This window comes from Pelobates fuscus, chromosome 3 (assembly GCF_036172605.1).
Source record: "Pelobates fuscus isolate aPelFus1 chromosome 3, aPelFus1.pri, whole genome shotgun sequence".
Classification (NCBI taxonomy): Eukaryota; Metazoa; Chordata; class Amphibia; order Anura; family Pelobatidae; genus Pelobates; species Pelobates fuscus.
In genome coordinates, this window is record NC_086319.1 from 241,714,775 (window position 1) to 241,729,364 (window position 14,590).

At 36.9% G+C, this 14,590-nt stretch overlaps 1 protein-coding gene across 1 annotated transcript in view; it reads left to right on the forward strand.

Moving 5' to 3' along the window:
- The first annotated feature begins 1,538 nt into the window (after window positions 1-1,538).
- SFMBT2 (Scm like with four mbt domains 2) overlaps window positions 1,539-14,590 on the forward strand; it is a 197,828-nt gene continuing 184,776 nt past the window's right edge. The window contains exon 1 of the mRNA XM_063445458.1: window positions 1,539-1,561. Within this exon, the coding sequence (XP_063301528.1) occupies window positions 1,545-1,561 (17 nt within the window). The 5' untranslated portion in view covers window positions 1,539-1,544. The remainder of the gene's footprint in view (window positions 1,562-14,590) is intronic.

Sequence of the window (14,590 nt, forward strand, 5' to 3'; positions counted from 1 at the left end):
TCTGCACACAGAGATGGACAGTGAGGGGGACACCTCCTTTACTACCATGTAACCATGTGTCAGCACTGGAGGAGTTAATGTCTGCACACAGAGATGGACAGTGAGGGGGGAGACCTCCTTTACTACCATGTAACCATATGTCAGCACTGGAGGAGTTAATGTCTGCACAGAGATGGACAGTGAGGGGGACACCTCCTCTACTACCATGTAACCATATGTCAGCACTGGAGGAGTTAATGTCTGCACACAGAGATGGACAGTGAGGGGGACACCTCCTCTACTACCATGTAACCATATGTCAGCACTGGAGGAGTTAATGTCTGCAGACAGAGATGGACAGTGAGGGGGGAGACCTCCTCTACTACCATGTAACCATGTGTCAGCACTGGAGGAGTTAATATCTGCACACAGAGATGGACAGTGAGGGGGGAGACCTCCTCTACTACCATGTAACCATATGTCAGCACTGGAGGAGTTAATGTCAGCACACAGAGATGGACAGTGAGGGGGGAGACCTCCTCTACTACCATGTAACCATGTGTCACCACTGGAGGAGTTAATGTCTGCACACAGAGATGGACAGTGAGGGGGACACCTCCTTTACTACCATGTAACCATGTGTCAGCACTGGAGGAGTTAATATCTGCACACAGAGATGGACAGTGAGGGGGGAGACCTCCTTTACTACCATGTAACCATATGTCAGCACTGGAGGAGTTAATATCTGCACACAGAGATGGACAGTGAGGGGGACACCTCCTCTACTACCATGTAACCATATGTCAGCACTGGAGGAGTTAATGTCTGCACACAGAGATGGACAGTGAGGGGGACACCTCCTCTACTACCATGTAACCATGGAGGAGTTAATGTCTGCACAGAGATGGACAGTGAGGGGGACACCTCCTCTACTACCAGGTAACCATATGTCAGCACTGGAGGAGTTAATGTCTGCACAGAGATGGACAGTGAGGGGGACACCTCCTCTACTACCATGTAACCATATGTCAGCACTGGAGGAGTTAATGTCTGCACAGAGATGGACAGTGAGGGGGACACCTCCTCTACTACCATGTAACCATGTGTCAGCACTGGAGGAGTTGTGGAAGGAGCAGTGAGTGGCCCCTCCTCTGGTGACGTGTGTTGTGACGAGCTTGGAGTTGAGTGGAGGCTCCATAGGGATTTCGAGCTTTTGACTGCTGATTACTCGAGCTCACAGCTTGGAAAGGCTGGACTGACAGCAGAAGCTGTGGATTTAACGCATGGATTTATGATAAGAGTCTCCACTGGATTATTCGTGGGTTTTTTCGCCATTATTTGGGATTATTCTCTGCATTTTGTGGATCAGTGAGGTGTCGCTGGTGATTCCTGTTGCTGTAGAAGTTTCCCGTTTAGAAGGTGTCCGGGATACTGAGTTCATCAATACACCGAGCCCTCACTCCTACCGGGATTCCCTGCTCCTCACCCTGGGGGGTAACCCAGCTGGATGTGGGTAATTGTGTCCTTGTGTGCCATCCTCAGGCTGTAAAGTGTAGGAGCAGGGGATGCCTTTACACCACAGGTACTATATAACCCTCTATAGAAATAATATCAACTGGAAGTATTGTTTAATTTCTTTCGAGGAAATACACATATACAGTGTGTGTGTGTGTGTATATATATATATATATATATGATTTATCCCCCTCCCCCTAGATTATTATATTATATGTTTAGTGGGCTGTATTCTTTCTTGTCTTCAGTCTTTTTTCTCTGCGAATCCTGGCTATACAGGGTTAATGTTCCTTCAATGCAGCTATTGGGTTCAAGGCTGAGTTGAAATGCTGGAACATTCCTTCTAGCGATCCACAAGTCAACAATCGACAAATCGACACTATGTCAGGGCTTATCCAGGGGCAAGAAGTATGTATCTACACCTTATCATACAACCTGAGGACTTATATTTCCTCTAAAGTAATGATCAAATTTAATGATCTCTCTCTCTCTCTCTCTCTCTCTCTCTCTCTCTCTCTCTCTCTCTCTCTCTCTCTCTCTCTCTCTCTCTCTCTCTCTCTCTCTCTCTCTCATGTCCTGCAGTAATATTCTCACAATAAACTATTTATTTTAGTATCACAATAATACTGTTAAGGATCTTGACAGGTGCTTAAGTGCATATTTTTCAACTGCACCAGTGGCTGTGTTAGAGTGAGGTGGGAGGAGGGTCTGCCCTAAAACATGTCCTTTTGGGGATATTTTAGTAAAATGGCAAGCATGAACTCAAGCAGACACACATGACATACATCTTGATAAACTAATGGTTATTTTTATGTGTATACTTACATACATACATACTAGTCATTTCAGTATATCCCATTGTAGAATGGACATATTTAACCCCTTAAGGACACATGACATGTGTGACATGTCATGATTCCCTTTTATTCCAGATGTTTGGTCCTTAAGGGGTTAAAACACATACAAAATAAAGAGGTAAGTGTGAGCAGCAGTTACAGTTTCCATTTGATTGTCTATACAGAATGGTGGGATATTAAGGTGGTGGGATATTATATATTTCCTGGAGGGTTTGTTCCCATTCATGGAAAGTACTGTTAAATGCTAATAATAATGAAGCTGAGATGAAAGGTGAAGGGTACATGTAGATTTACATCTGGATTTGATCCTTATCCAGCTCAATTAATTTTTAGCATTTCATAATGATCTGTATTATAATTCCATTGTGGGGAAAGGTAGCATAATCAATATGCACTGTTGACTTTGCTGAGTTGGATTTACATCCTAGATACACTGCATCCCCATAGTCAATTATTAACATAAGTATTGGTACCTTTTGCTGTGTTATAATTTCAGAGTACCCATTATATTATACAATTTGGATGACAGTTGTTTTAGCATAAATTCCAAATGAGAAATGATGACTGTAGCCAGAACTTTACTATATAAAGAGGTAATGTCAGTCTGAAATATTAACATCCTACAATATACAAGTGTTAATGTCACTAATGGAGTTGGGGAAAATAAACCTCCATTCTGTTATTTTTTCTTTAATCTAATCAATGTAAACAAACAAGCAAACAAACCAGACATGGATTTAGGCTAGGCTAGAATATGTCAATGATGCTAATATATCTTTGGCTTAGGACAATGATTTCCTTGCACTTTGATCTGTTTGGAGGACAATCAAAGAATTGCTGTTTTGTGAGTTTCGCAATGCTTGATGAAGGATTAAATATGATCGTTTCCATCTATTCTATTTTAGCCTAAACGTTGGCTTTTGGTTTTCAGGTCAAGTGCATTAACCCCGTCATCTGTTTAACATTTGCAAATCATAACGTACAAGACACAATATATTATAATACAATATCATCAAGATTTGTCATAGGTAGTGTGTGGGGGTCCTAATCCCCCCAATCCTTAGATGTTCATTGACTTATTTCCTTTCACCTTACAGTAGGGGGTACTGTGTCTCACAAAAATATTAAATGTTCAGTGCAATCAAATGCATTATTGAAATATATTTTCACATTATAGACCAAATGCAGCATAGCAGAGTATTGTATTAATACACTGGTTAGATAGCTCAGTGGTTTAAATTCTTAAAGATCTCTGTAATCTGAAGTTCTCATGGTTCAATTCTAGTATGTTCATTCATTATTTTGAGTATCTATTTGAGGTCAATGACATGAACACTAATCATGGTAAGAAAGTGAAATATTTATTGCAATAAACAGTTATATTAGCTCAAGGAATAAACATTATATAAACATTGTATTATTGTTAATATTATTACAATGTATAATGCATGGCATTTTATATATTTATATGATCACACTTGAGATCAAGTTCAGGATCCCGTATAAAGATCACATATAATAAATTGTTGTTTTTTTTTTTTGCATACTTTTATGACAATGGAACTCTTTGTTGTTCTTTTTGCTTTCACAGAATGACTGGAATGCCGTAGATCTGCATAATGTATAGAATAGGTGCTCTAATATGGAACTATTATGTAGTGTTATATAAACTTATAATAATACAGCAATGACTCTCAGTCCATACTATATGGCCAAGCCTTGCCAACCAGCCAGCTAAATACATTTGTAAATAACTAATGTATATTCCACCCCTTAAGGACCAAACTTCTGGAATAAAAGGGAATCATGACATGTCACGCATGTCATGTGTCCTTAAGGAGTTAATAGTGTGATATTTTCATGACTCGTAACAGCATTAGCGGATGGTAATGGTACATTTAGCTGTTCTGAATAGCGACAGATTTTTATGGGGTGTTATTGGCAGCTCATGCTATAGTGATCAATGGATTTCAAGGTGATCTCAACAGTTTCAAGCTATCTTTATGCAGCAGCTTGGAAAGGCCAACTAATGTCATGCTTGAGAAAGCTGGCTAATTAGTTTGTTTGCAGGGCTTTATTATGTTGTTTTGTGCCAAAGGGTCTTTAATTCTAATTTTTATTATATGGAAATAAAGTTTAATGAGCGCATCTTCCTTAAAAGTCAATTTTCTGTTATCAATCAGTGGTTGTAAGAATGTATTTAAATAAATAAAATAAGTATACAGTATTTTGGAATTTGCCATTATTTTGAATTATTTCACTATTGAAGGGGTACTACTAGCATTAAACTACTTTAACAATTAAGCAGTTTTGGAATATAGATAATGCCCACATAGTCTCACTGCTCAACATTCTGCAAATTAGGAGTTAAGTGCCTTTGTTTATGCAGCCCTAGTCACACCTCCCTGCTTGTGGCTTACACAGCTTTTCTAAACACTTCCTGTAAAGAGAGATCTTACGTTTAAACTTCATTAATTGCACAGTCTGTTTAATATAAGAAATATTATCTCCTGCTCTGATTATAGCCTAACAGAGCCTTCAAGAGCCTCCTGTGTGTGATTAAAGTTTAAGTGACAGAGTTAAGAGTAAGTCAAGCTAACATCTGATCGAAAATGAAACCATTTTTTATTTTCAAGTAGGCTGTGTCAGTCCCAGCCAGGGAGGTGTGGCCAAAACTGCGTGGAGAGAAACAAAAGTGATTTAACTGCTAAATGGCAGAGAATTGAGCAGTGAGACACCAGAGTTATACACCAAAACTGCATGATTAAACTAAAGTTGTTTTGATGCCTGTAGTATCTATTTAATTGTATTTATTTTATTTCCTAAAATATTTTAGAGATCGATTTCTTGCCTTTTATACCAGCATATATCAAATGTGCAATTTACAATAGGTTTGACAATGTAATATAATACAGAACATCATATATTCTGCTCGTGGATAATAGTGAGGTATTTTCAGGAATGCAGATTCCTAAAATTGCACCAGAATATAACAACTTCTCTCAATGTGGGCATAGTGCTATAAACAGAAAAATAGAGTCTGATTAAAACCCGGCCTCTGTGGTTTTTGTTGGACACTGGAGTCTGCTATTGTTGCCTATGAACCCATTTGTGGCATGGTAACTCTCTCCTCCCTCCATCTGCTATTCTTGCAACACTGCACGGAGTCGTGTTTTTAATGGGGTGTGGAGAGGTAACATATTATGGTTGCTGAGCTGAAGATTGTCAGAATTGCGTTTTTTTTCTGCTAGGTGTGTACGAACATGGGAACTCTGGGAAGAGGAAATAAGGAAATGTTTTTTTTTAAATTTCATATTGAATTGGTTAGTATGGAAGGCATTAACATATATTGTTTGCTGTGTTGATTCTTGGTTTAAAAAGCAGAACAAGTTGGAACATTGCATCTGAAGGAATTATGTAACGTACATTGTAACAAGTCATAGCTCCTGCTGCACCTGTTAATGTTAAACCTGTTTAAAAAGATGCTTCAAGATGGATTTTATTATTCTTTTTAATGTTTCGCATGTATAACTCATTAAAAAAAAAATGCATGTTTAATAGGATAATTACTTTCTCTTTTTTCATTACAGCTGTAAGTACAGTGTTTAGCTCTATTGTCATGACCAAGAACATGTTTGTTAGAATTTGTTTCCTAAAACTATAACACATTTTTAAGCTCTTTGTTCCAACTCTGGGTATATTGGCTTCTTGTCCTTGATTGCAATGTGTGCCCTGGTTATGCCAGGGATGAGCTGGATTGTGATGCATTTTGCTAAATCATTCATGTACCTTTAAAAGAAAATGGTGCTTCACGTGAAAAATATAAAACAAATAACCGCTTAACCCCTTAAGGACACAACTTCTGGAATAAAAGGGAATCATGACGGAATATATCCGTCATCTGTCCTTAAGGGGTTAAGGACACATGATGGAAATATTCCGTCATAATTCCCTTTTATTTTAGAAGTTGTGTCTTTATGGTGTTTTAAGACTAATAACGTGATTTTAGTGTTTATGGAATTGTTCCCAGTTTGAGAAAGGTTCCAATCCAGGAGTTGACAGATATTTTTACAGTTCAAATGTTTTGGCCTAATTTTTTGAGTCAATTCTATAACTACCTTTATGTAATAAATATGCCTCGTAATCTATTTTATTTGAAATATGAATTTGTTATTCGAGTAAGTGACCCTTTTATTGTTGATATATCAAATTAATTTTAATTTTTAAAACGGCAGTTGTTATGTTTTAACAAATGTCTTAAATAGAGACGGAAGATTGTAGAATCAGGTTTTTTTTTCAAGAATTGCAGAAGGTCAAAGGGAGGGATTATTTCAATCGTGCTTTCTAGTGAGCATTGACTCCCAAATTAAACAGCACCAATGCACACAAACCATTACATTTTACCTATTTGCATTCTTCTCTCCCCCACCCCACAGTTGTATTGGGTGGCAGAATTACTAAGTATTTATATGCAATACATGTAATGGCAATTAAACTGTGATTATTTATAAACTATTTTACCAGGAAAGATACATTGAGATTTCTCTCGTTTTCAAGTATGTCATGGGTATAAAGAAGAATGATGTTGACTTGAATCCTAAGGCATGGTGCAGTTTGTTATAAATACAAACACAAATAATAGTACATTTTTAATAACATATAGAAACTACTATATGTGTGATATTTCATATTACTCCAGTTCTTTTGAGTTCTCTATTGAACATTAATTACAGTCCTCTGTTAAATTATGCTTGAGTAATGAGCTATATGTTATATCAATTCTTTTTAAGTGTGTTTGTTTACTTTATTAGTCTCCCTGGAGCTTAATGAATATACTCATACTTTTTAAATGTATTTTCATTGTATTTTCTTTACACATGCCAGCAAAGGCAACTTGATCCTCCAGTGTACTCTCTGTACTAAGTACATGATACTCACTGTTAAACGATCACTCAGAAACAGCTTAAACAATCTGTACTTTTTCATTATCACAAAGTGTGAAATATATGAAATATGAAGTTCATTTTAGTTCACATGGACTGTAGCATAAACATAAATTTCTATTCTTAACATTCAGTATTTCTAAAACTTTGATCGCCTTAAAAAAGGTAGCTTCCACAGCTGCTTCAGTGATGAACAAGGCCTTCCTAAAATACATATTACTCTGGTCCAATGTACCTGTATAAAACCAAAAATCAAACATATCTCATATATCTCACGATGAAATCTAAAATGGCAAGGAGAGTGTTACATTTGCACTACAACTATAATGCAGCATATGACTAGATCTCAATTTTTATATATATATTTATTTCCTTTTTTGACAGTGGGTGTTTTTTTTTCTTTTTCTTTACAAATTAGTATAACACACTTGTGCTGGTATTGCACATAATAATGTTAGTTTTAAAGTTGGTTGGAAAACTGCCAGACTAGATCGGTCAGTTTGAATGTTTGCTGCGATAGTCCACATTTGTTATGTATTAATCATATCTTTATACGAGTCATATTTTTGTATCCTCATTGAGAACATGCCACAGAATACTTTAAAGGGACACTATAGTCACCTGAACAACTTTAGCTTAATGAATGAGTTTTGGTGTATAGAACATGCCCCTGCAGCCTCACTGCTCAATCCTCTGCCATTTAGGAGTTAAATCCCTTTGTTTATGAACCCTAGTCACACCTCCCTGCATGTGACTTGCACAGCCTTCCATAAACACTTCCTGTAAATAGGGCCCTATTTAGGCTTTCTTTATTGCAAGTTCTGTTTAATTAAGATTTTCTTATCCCTTGCTATGTTAATAGCTTGCTAGACCATGCAAGAGCCTCCTGTGTGTGATTAAAGTTCAATTTAGAGATTGAGATACAATTATTTAAGATAAATTACATCTGTTTGAAAGTGAAACCAGTTTTTTTTTTTCATGCAGGCTCTGTCAATCATAGCCAGGGGAGGTGTGGCTAGGGCTGCATAAACAGAAACAAAGTGATTTAACTCCTAAATGGCAGTGAAATTGCAGGGGAATGATCTATACACTAAAACTGATTTATTTAGCTAAAGTAATTTAGGTGACTATAGTGTTCCTTTAAAATATCTGAACTTTGATGCAGTATACTCATAGGTGTGTAGGAAGGGGGATAGGCTGCTCAGGTAGGTTTGTATTAGAAGTACAGGAATTCTCCCCATCATGATGTTGGTCTTGCTGTTAAGATTGTATGCGTTACTGTTCTAAAATATGACATTCAGCTTGAATTTACTTTGACAGTATTCCTGACAGTTCACATTTTAGTACACTACGCATGCATTGTCTGTTCAATAAAAGAACTGTGTGTGTTTGCTCATACTAAATCAGTACATTCTCATACCAAATAAGTACATTCTTTATTTGTATGTGGAATTTCTGTTCTATAAATATTTACTCTGAGGGAATTTATCAAGGCAAAGGCAGGTGCTGTTCTAGGGCAAAGTATTAAGTGCTGCAATCACCATGGGAAACAATTGCATCTGAATCTGCAACTACATTTTTAAAAATAAAAGCCTTCATGTTTTTCATTTCAAAGTATTTGACGTAATGAGTGCATGTTACACCAATGACTTTGTTTCACAAAAAATCCAATGTTGTATGACTGGCTTCCAATCTTGAAATCTCAGTATATGGCATATGGTGTTACCCTAATTAGCCATTGCATGGTTGAGTAGTATGGTTTGTAAAAGTGCTAGAAACATATTATTTTAAAGTGACATGTGAAACACCATAAGCACTAATGTCTGCTATAGTGGTTATTGTGTTAGCATGGTGCAGTCCCCCAGTTCTGTGTCAAATAATTTCCAGCTGGCCCATATGCACTTACATATTGTGCACCTTTTGACAGCATTCATTGATGTCATACTTTGGCTCTGTTTGTAAGCTAATGTCTTTCCACAATAATATCTGAGTTAAATGTAGTTTTTCAATCACATGGTCTCATGGAGACCATTTGATTGGTGCAGCATGACGTTTTGCTGTGCATGCGCACTAACCTCCCACTAACCTTCCTTATTAGGAAACATTTGTTTGGCTGAGATCATCTGCCATGATGATCTCACGCAAAGAGACAGAGTGTGATTACGGAGATCGGTGAGCTGAAAGGTACGTAATACTCTCCTTTTAAATACTCGCAGGGTGGGGGTAAAAATAGATGTTAGGAAACTACAGTGTTAGGAATACGTTTGTATTGCTAATGCTATAATGTTCCTTTAAACACATTTGTGGAATTATAAAACTGGACATAAAGGTGTGACTAAAAGCCAATGTCTCCTTTAAGCAGCAATACTTAGCAAAGGGATCTACTCTTATTTTAGTTAAAAAGTCTCAAAGGGAATCATGAACAATGAAAATTGCTTTTTTGTTATGTACATTGTTTTATAACATTTTGTCATGTTGTGGAACATTGAAGAACAATGTACTGCCAGCTTTATTCTTTAGAAACATTTTATTGATCTGGAATTAATGCATGTTTGCTGAGATTTATGTTGTCTCCCTGTTCATTCTATCCTTCAGAATTCTCCTCTAATGAAAGCTTTGTACTGTGGAGGAATAAAAGAACTCCAAAAATCACATGGCGTAAAATAAAATTTATTAGCGTGGTGTATTACCGGAAAACTATCACTTCTTTGGAAATAAATTACGCCATCGAATAAAACAACCAAAATCACCTGTAACTGGCTTTCTTTTCATGCATCACTCCATTTTCTCTTAAATTTCCTTCATATCTGTAGCAAATGGCATCACATTCAGTCCAGGCACAGCAATTGCAAAGGAAAAGAAACATTGTTCAATTTCTCCTGTTCTCTGTATGCTTTATCTTTGCTGACTGCCACGTATAAGGGCATTAAATTATAAAACAAGTGATTGACAGAGCTAAAATGAAGGCACCTACATGCAGGATTAGGATGTGTGGATTTATTTATTTAACACTTTACAAAGATTTGTTAAATATAGGGGACAAGCATACATGATATATATATGGGAAGCATAAGATCCTTTAATAATAATAATAATAATAATAATAATAGAACCTTAGATCTCTTACTAATTTCACAAAATTATGTTTTTTCATTAGATTACAGATTTATTAGCATCTTAAAACGTAAAAAGTATTTCAAGATTTCCTAAGTGTATTTTGCATGAGAGCAAATTATTTTTCAAAAGTAAGATAAGCTTTAAAGGGAAACTATAGTCAGTAGAACCACTACCGTTTAACATAGTGGTTCTGGTGTCTAAGGCCTGTCCCTGCAGGCTTTTTAATGTAAACACTGCCTTTTCAGAGCAAATGCAGTGTTTATATGGCTGCCTAGGAACACCTCCACTGACAGTAACTCAAATTGCCACTAGCAAAATATGTGTATGGTACTATCAAACTTGCTAACAAACGTGTACATTACATGTAATAATGGTATTTAAAAACAACATATGACCTAGTGAGTGTAGAATCCTGATTGTGAGCAATGTCTCGCTGGTTTACAAACATTGTTGCTCTGTCCTGGCCTGAGCCCTACAGAGTAGATCTACCATGCTCCCTCTTGTACTTTACTTATCAGTTTCTTCTTTTAACCACCAATGTCTTCCATGTCAACAATGTCTTTTATCATAAGCTCCCCTTTCCTACTAACCGCCATCATCCTCAAAAATCTTGTCTAAGGACTAACCATCACACTCAGTAGTACCATTCTTTATAAGCCACACACCATCTTCAAAGCCACGTTGCCTAATTTCTTTACAATATATGCCTTCATCATAGAAACACATAGCCACCATGTTATTTTCTTTTATCAGACACAGTTTCTCTCTCCCTTATTAGTTACCACGGCAACCTCCATCATCATCACCCTGTCCTTCTTTCTCAGTAACTAGGGATGCGACCTTCTCACTTAGTAGTCAACATGCACCCTCATGACCTCCTCCCACAAAGCTCCAATGCCATTATCCTTGAGCAACCACTGTGCACTCATTCCCCCTCCCTAAAAAGCATCAACCATACACTGCCCACTACCAACTTCCTAAAAATGGTACTCTAAAGCCTAGATTTTCTAGACCTAACTATACCTTTTATTATGGACAAGGAGTTGTGAATATGTGTGCAACCTTTTCATAGGCACATTAAATATTTATATCTGTATGATGTGGTATAAAGATACAAATGGAATACTTGAATTGCTGTTAGATCCATCAACAGATATTTGTTAAATAAATGCACTTATAAGTGAGACTCTGGATATTGTGTCATTATATTCCACTGAATATTGTTATAGCATACTACTTCCTAAACAATTAGCAAAACCACCAGGCTTGCACCTACTGCAAAAGCTGAAATGTGAGACAAACATTTTGTTCTGAGAAACATATTAGTTATAGATTTAACATTTAACTCAATGGTATTTTGGATTTGTAGCGTAAAATGTATCCCTACACTACTAGCAATGCCTAAAAGGTGCTTGCCACTGCAAGCCTGGAGGGTAGGTGGCTTACCACCAGATGTGACTTTTTAGTCACCAGGGCTGAATTCTTTACTCGACAACGGATAATGGGCAAGGGAAACCGAGTCACGTGTGCTGGAGGTGTGATCACAACCCTTCCAATATGTCTCTCTGTATAGGCAGCTTTGCAGCACTGCACACACATATCGCTTGCTCCATGACCACTTCAAAATGCAGAAGAGGTCACGGAGGTTGGAGTACCTATTTAAAGTGACCCTGTTAAGGAAAAAAAATATTTACTTTAAATCACCCCATATACATTAAATACTTACTTCCGTTCCAGCACTGCCATCTTCAGAGCTTTGTGGGTGTAACTTTTCATCTAATACTCACCCCTGGTCTGTGCTTAGCTTCTCATTTGGTACTTTTTCATTTGCCCTGGTTGGAAATGCTTACCCTGGCCTGCCCAAGCCACCTTAGTGACATCTATGTTCTGGCTTTTAGATGTAGGGACCCTTTAAATATGCCAGCATGCACTGTGGTTCCAATGCTTAGGGGGTCTATTTTGCTTCTCTTGTCAGCAAAGTCCTTGCTGAAGATCTGACTAAGAAGTGACAAACACCTATTTTTAAATCTACACATTTGCTTTCAAATCTGCTAGCACAATGTATAGGTGAAACTTATTTCTCTATCTAAAGAACATGAGTAACCAGGTATCCATTGAAGCTGTAATTGTTTTTATAACCTATGTAGTGCAAGGATAGTGTTACATATTTAGTAGACTTGGACATTCATTTTGGACCAGACTGCAACTCGACCGAATTTGAGCTGGTTGGGTGATTTCTGAACTCTGAGCTGAAAAGAACCCAAATCATGGAACATCCGAACTGTGCAATATTAAACATGTTTAGTTCATGGTGATGATTTAGAATGTTGTGTAGAGATGATTGATGGGAAAAACAGATGATTAATGGCTAAGAGACAGTCACTGTTGATTTTAATCACAGATCAAGTGAGGAATGAGCAATAGAGGGGACAAAGGATGAGTAGTAAAAAAAAAAAGAATACATCTATATTTAATAAATGCACATAAAGATTATTATTTTATTTTTTTACCATAACTCTGTTTCGATTTCTGAATCTCAGTTCAGAAAGTTTGCTGAGCTGAACCGGCATTCGGATGATATTAGGGTGTCCTGAAAATTGTTGTGTTTTCAGAAAAAAAATGGTTAAGCCGAGCTGAATTTTCTCGCTGTGCACAAATCTATTTTTTTAGAACCTTTACATTTGAAATGCACAGGATTGCAATGGAATGTATTCATTAAACTGGGTTGTGGAGAACTGACAGTGGAATTGGACTTTTTAGGGCAAAATAGCCAAGCAGGGAGCAATTCTCCATTTCAGGTGTTATTCTAGTTCAAGTAATATTTGCATTTCCATTGTCACTCCACCATTCCTGCCTTAATAAATAAGCTGCAATGTATAAATAATAATTCAGCTGGAGGCTTCTGGTATCAAATGAGTCTGTCACTCATTAATTAGTGTATGCTATTTCATAAATGCAATTAATTATTCTGCTTAGTCTGATACCACCGGTATCGTTCTTCGGTGCCCTTAATTGTAATATTTCATACATTACCCATAACACTAGACTGGTTGCCTGTGTTCTCAGATTAAATTGCTTTTACATATCAATTACTGATAATAATCTTATATTTGATATATTCCCTACTTTTATTGCGGTAAAGGTACTATACATGTTTCTGCCATAGAACAAATACAATTCTGCAGCAGCAACAAATCTTTAAACAAGCTCTTTTCACTTTGCCTGGGACAGCTGTAATGGATTGTAAGCAGTTTAGCAAAGCAATCTATTTCCTTTTTCTGTGTGTATAACTATACATTTGAGGTTAGCACAGCAGGGTGTATATAAGTACTGCACTTCAAATTGTAACCTAGATACAACATTATTTCCTTTGCCTATTGATCTTCCTGTAAACTGAAGTACTACAATGATTGCTTTAGCTAACCATTATTGCTATATGGATAAAAAGTCAAAGAATATAGGACAGATGTCATATATTAAGGCTTTCTTTACCACACAGAAAGAATGACTGGCTCGGCAGTCAAAGGTTCAGTTTATTAACTTTCTGCATTGCTTGCGGTTCGTGTTTAAACATCACCATCTAATCCTCAAATTACTGTAGGTTAAGGTTAATAGTTGTGAGTAGTAGGTAAATTAACTACGTTTACCCTTTCCGTGTCTTGACTGAAAATTAGGAACATGCAGTGCAATTAAATGCTGTCCATCCCTTTGGCACATAATTAGATACTTAATAATAAATATGTATATGTAAGGTGTTAGAACCATAAATCACCGGTAGACCTTTGTGGATACAATGAAAACATTAGCACAGCTATTTTACTGACTTTACCCATTTATAATTGGCACTCAGCAAGTCATGTCAGATGAAAGGCTATATTTAAGCCCATATGAGGTCACACAGTAGCTTCACAAGAACGTCTGGCTGAATGGGCTGCTTCTGTAGACACAGAGGAGTGGTTGGCAAGATCACACTCTATCCACTCAAATGTATTTTTAGGGTTATCTGTGGCTGACTCACATCATTCATTACCATTCCATGGTATAAATATGTTAGGTGTGGAAAGGGAGGCTTTTCTTAATCCTATCCCCACCTCAATTGATTGTGAGCTTCATGAGCCTTTTTTAAAATTAAAAAGGACACAGATTCTAAAATCTTAAATAAAGATGCTGTCTGACTAG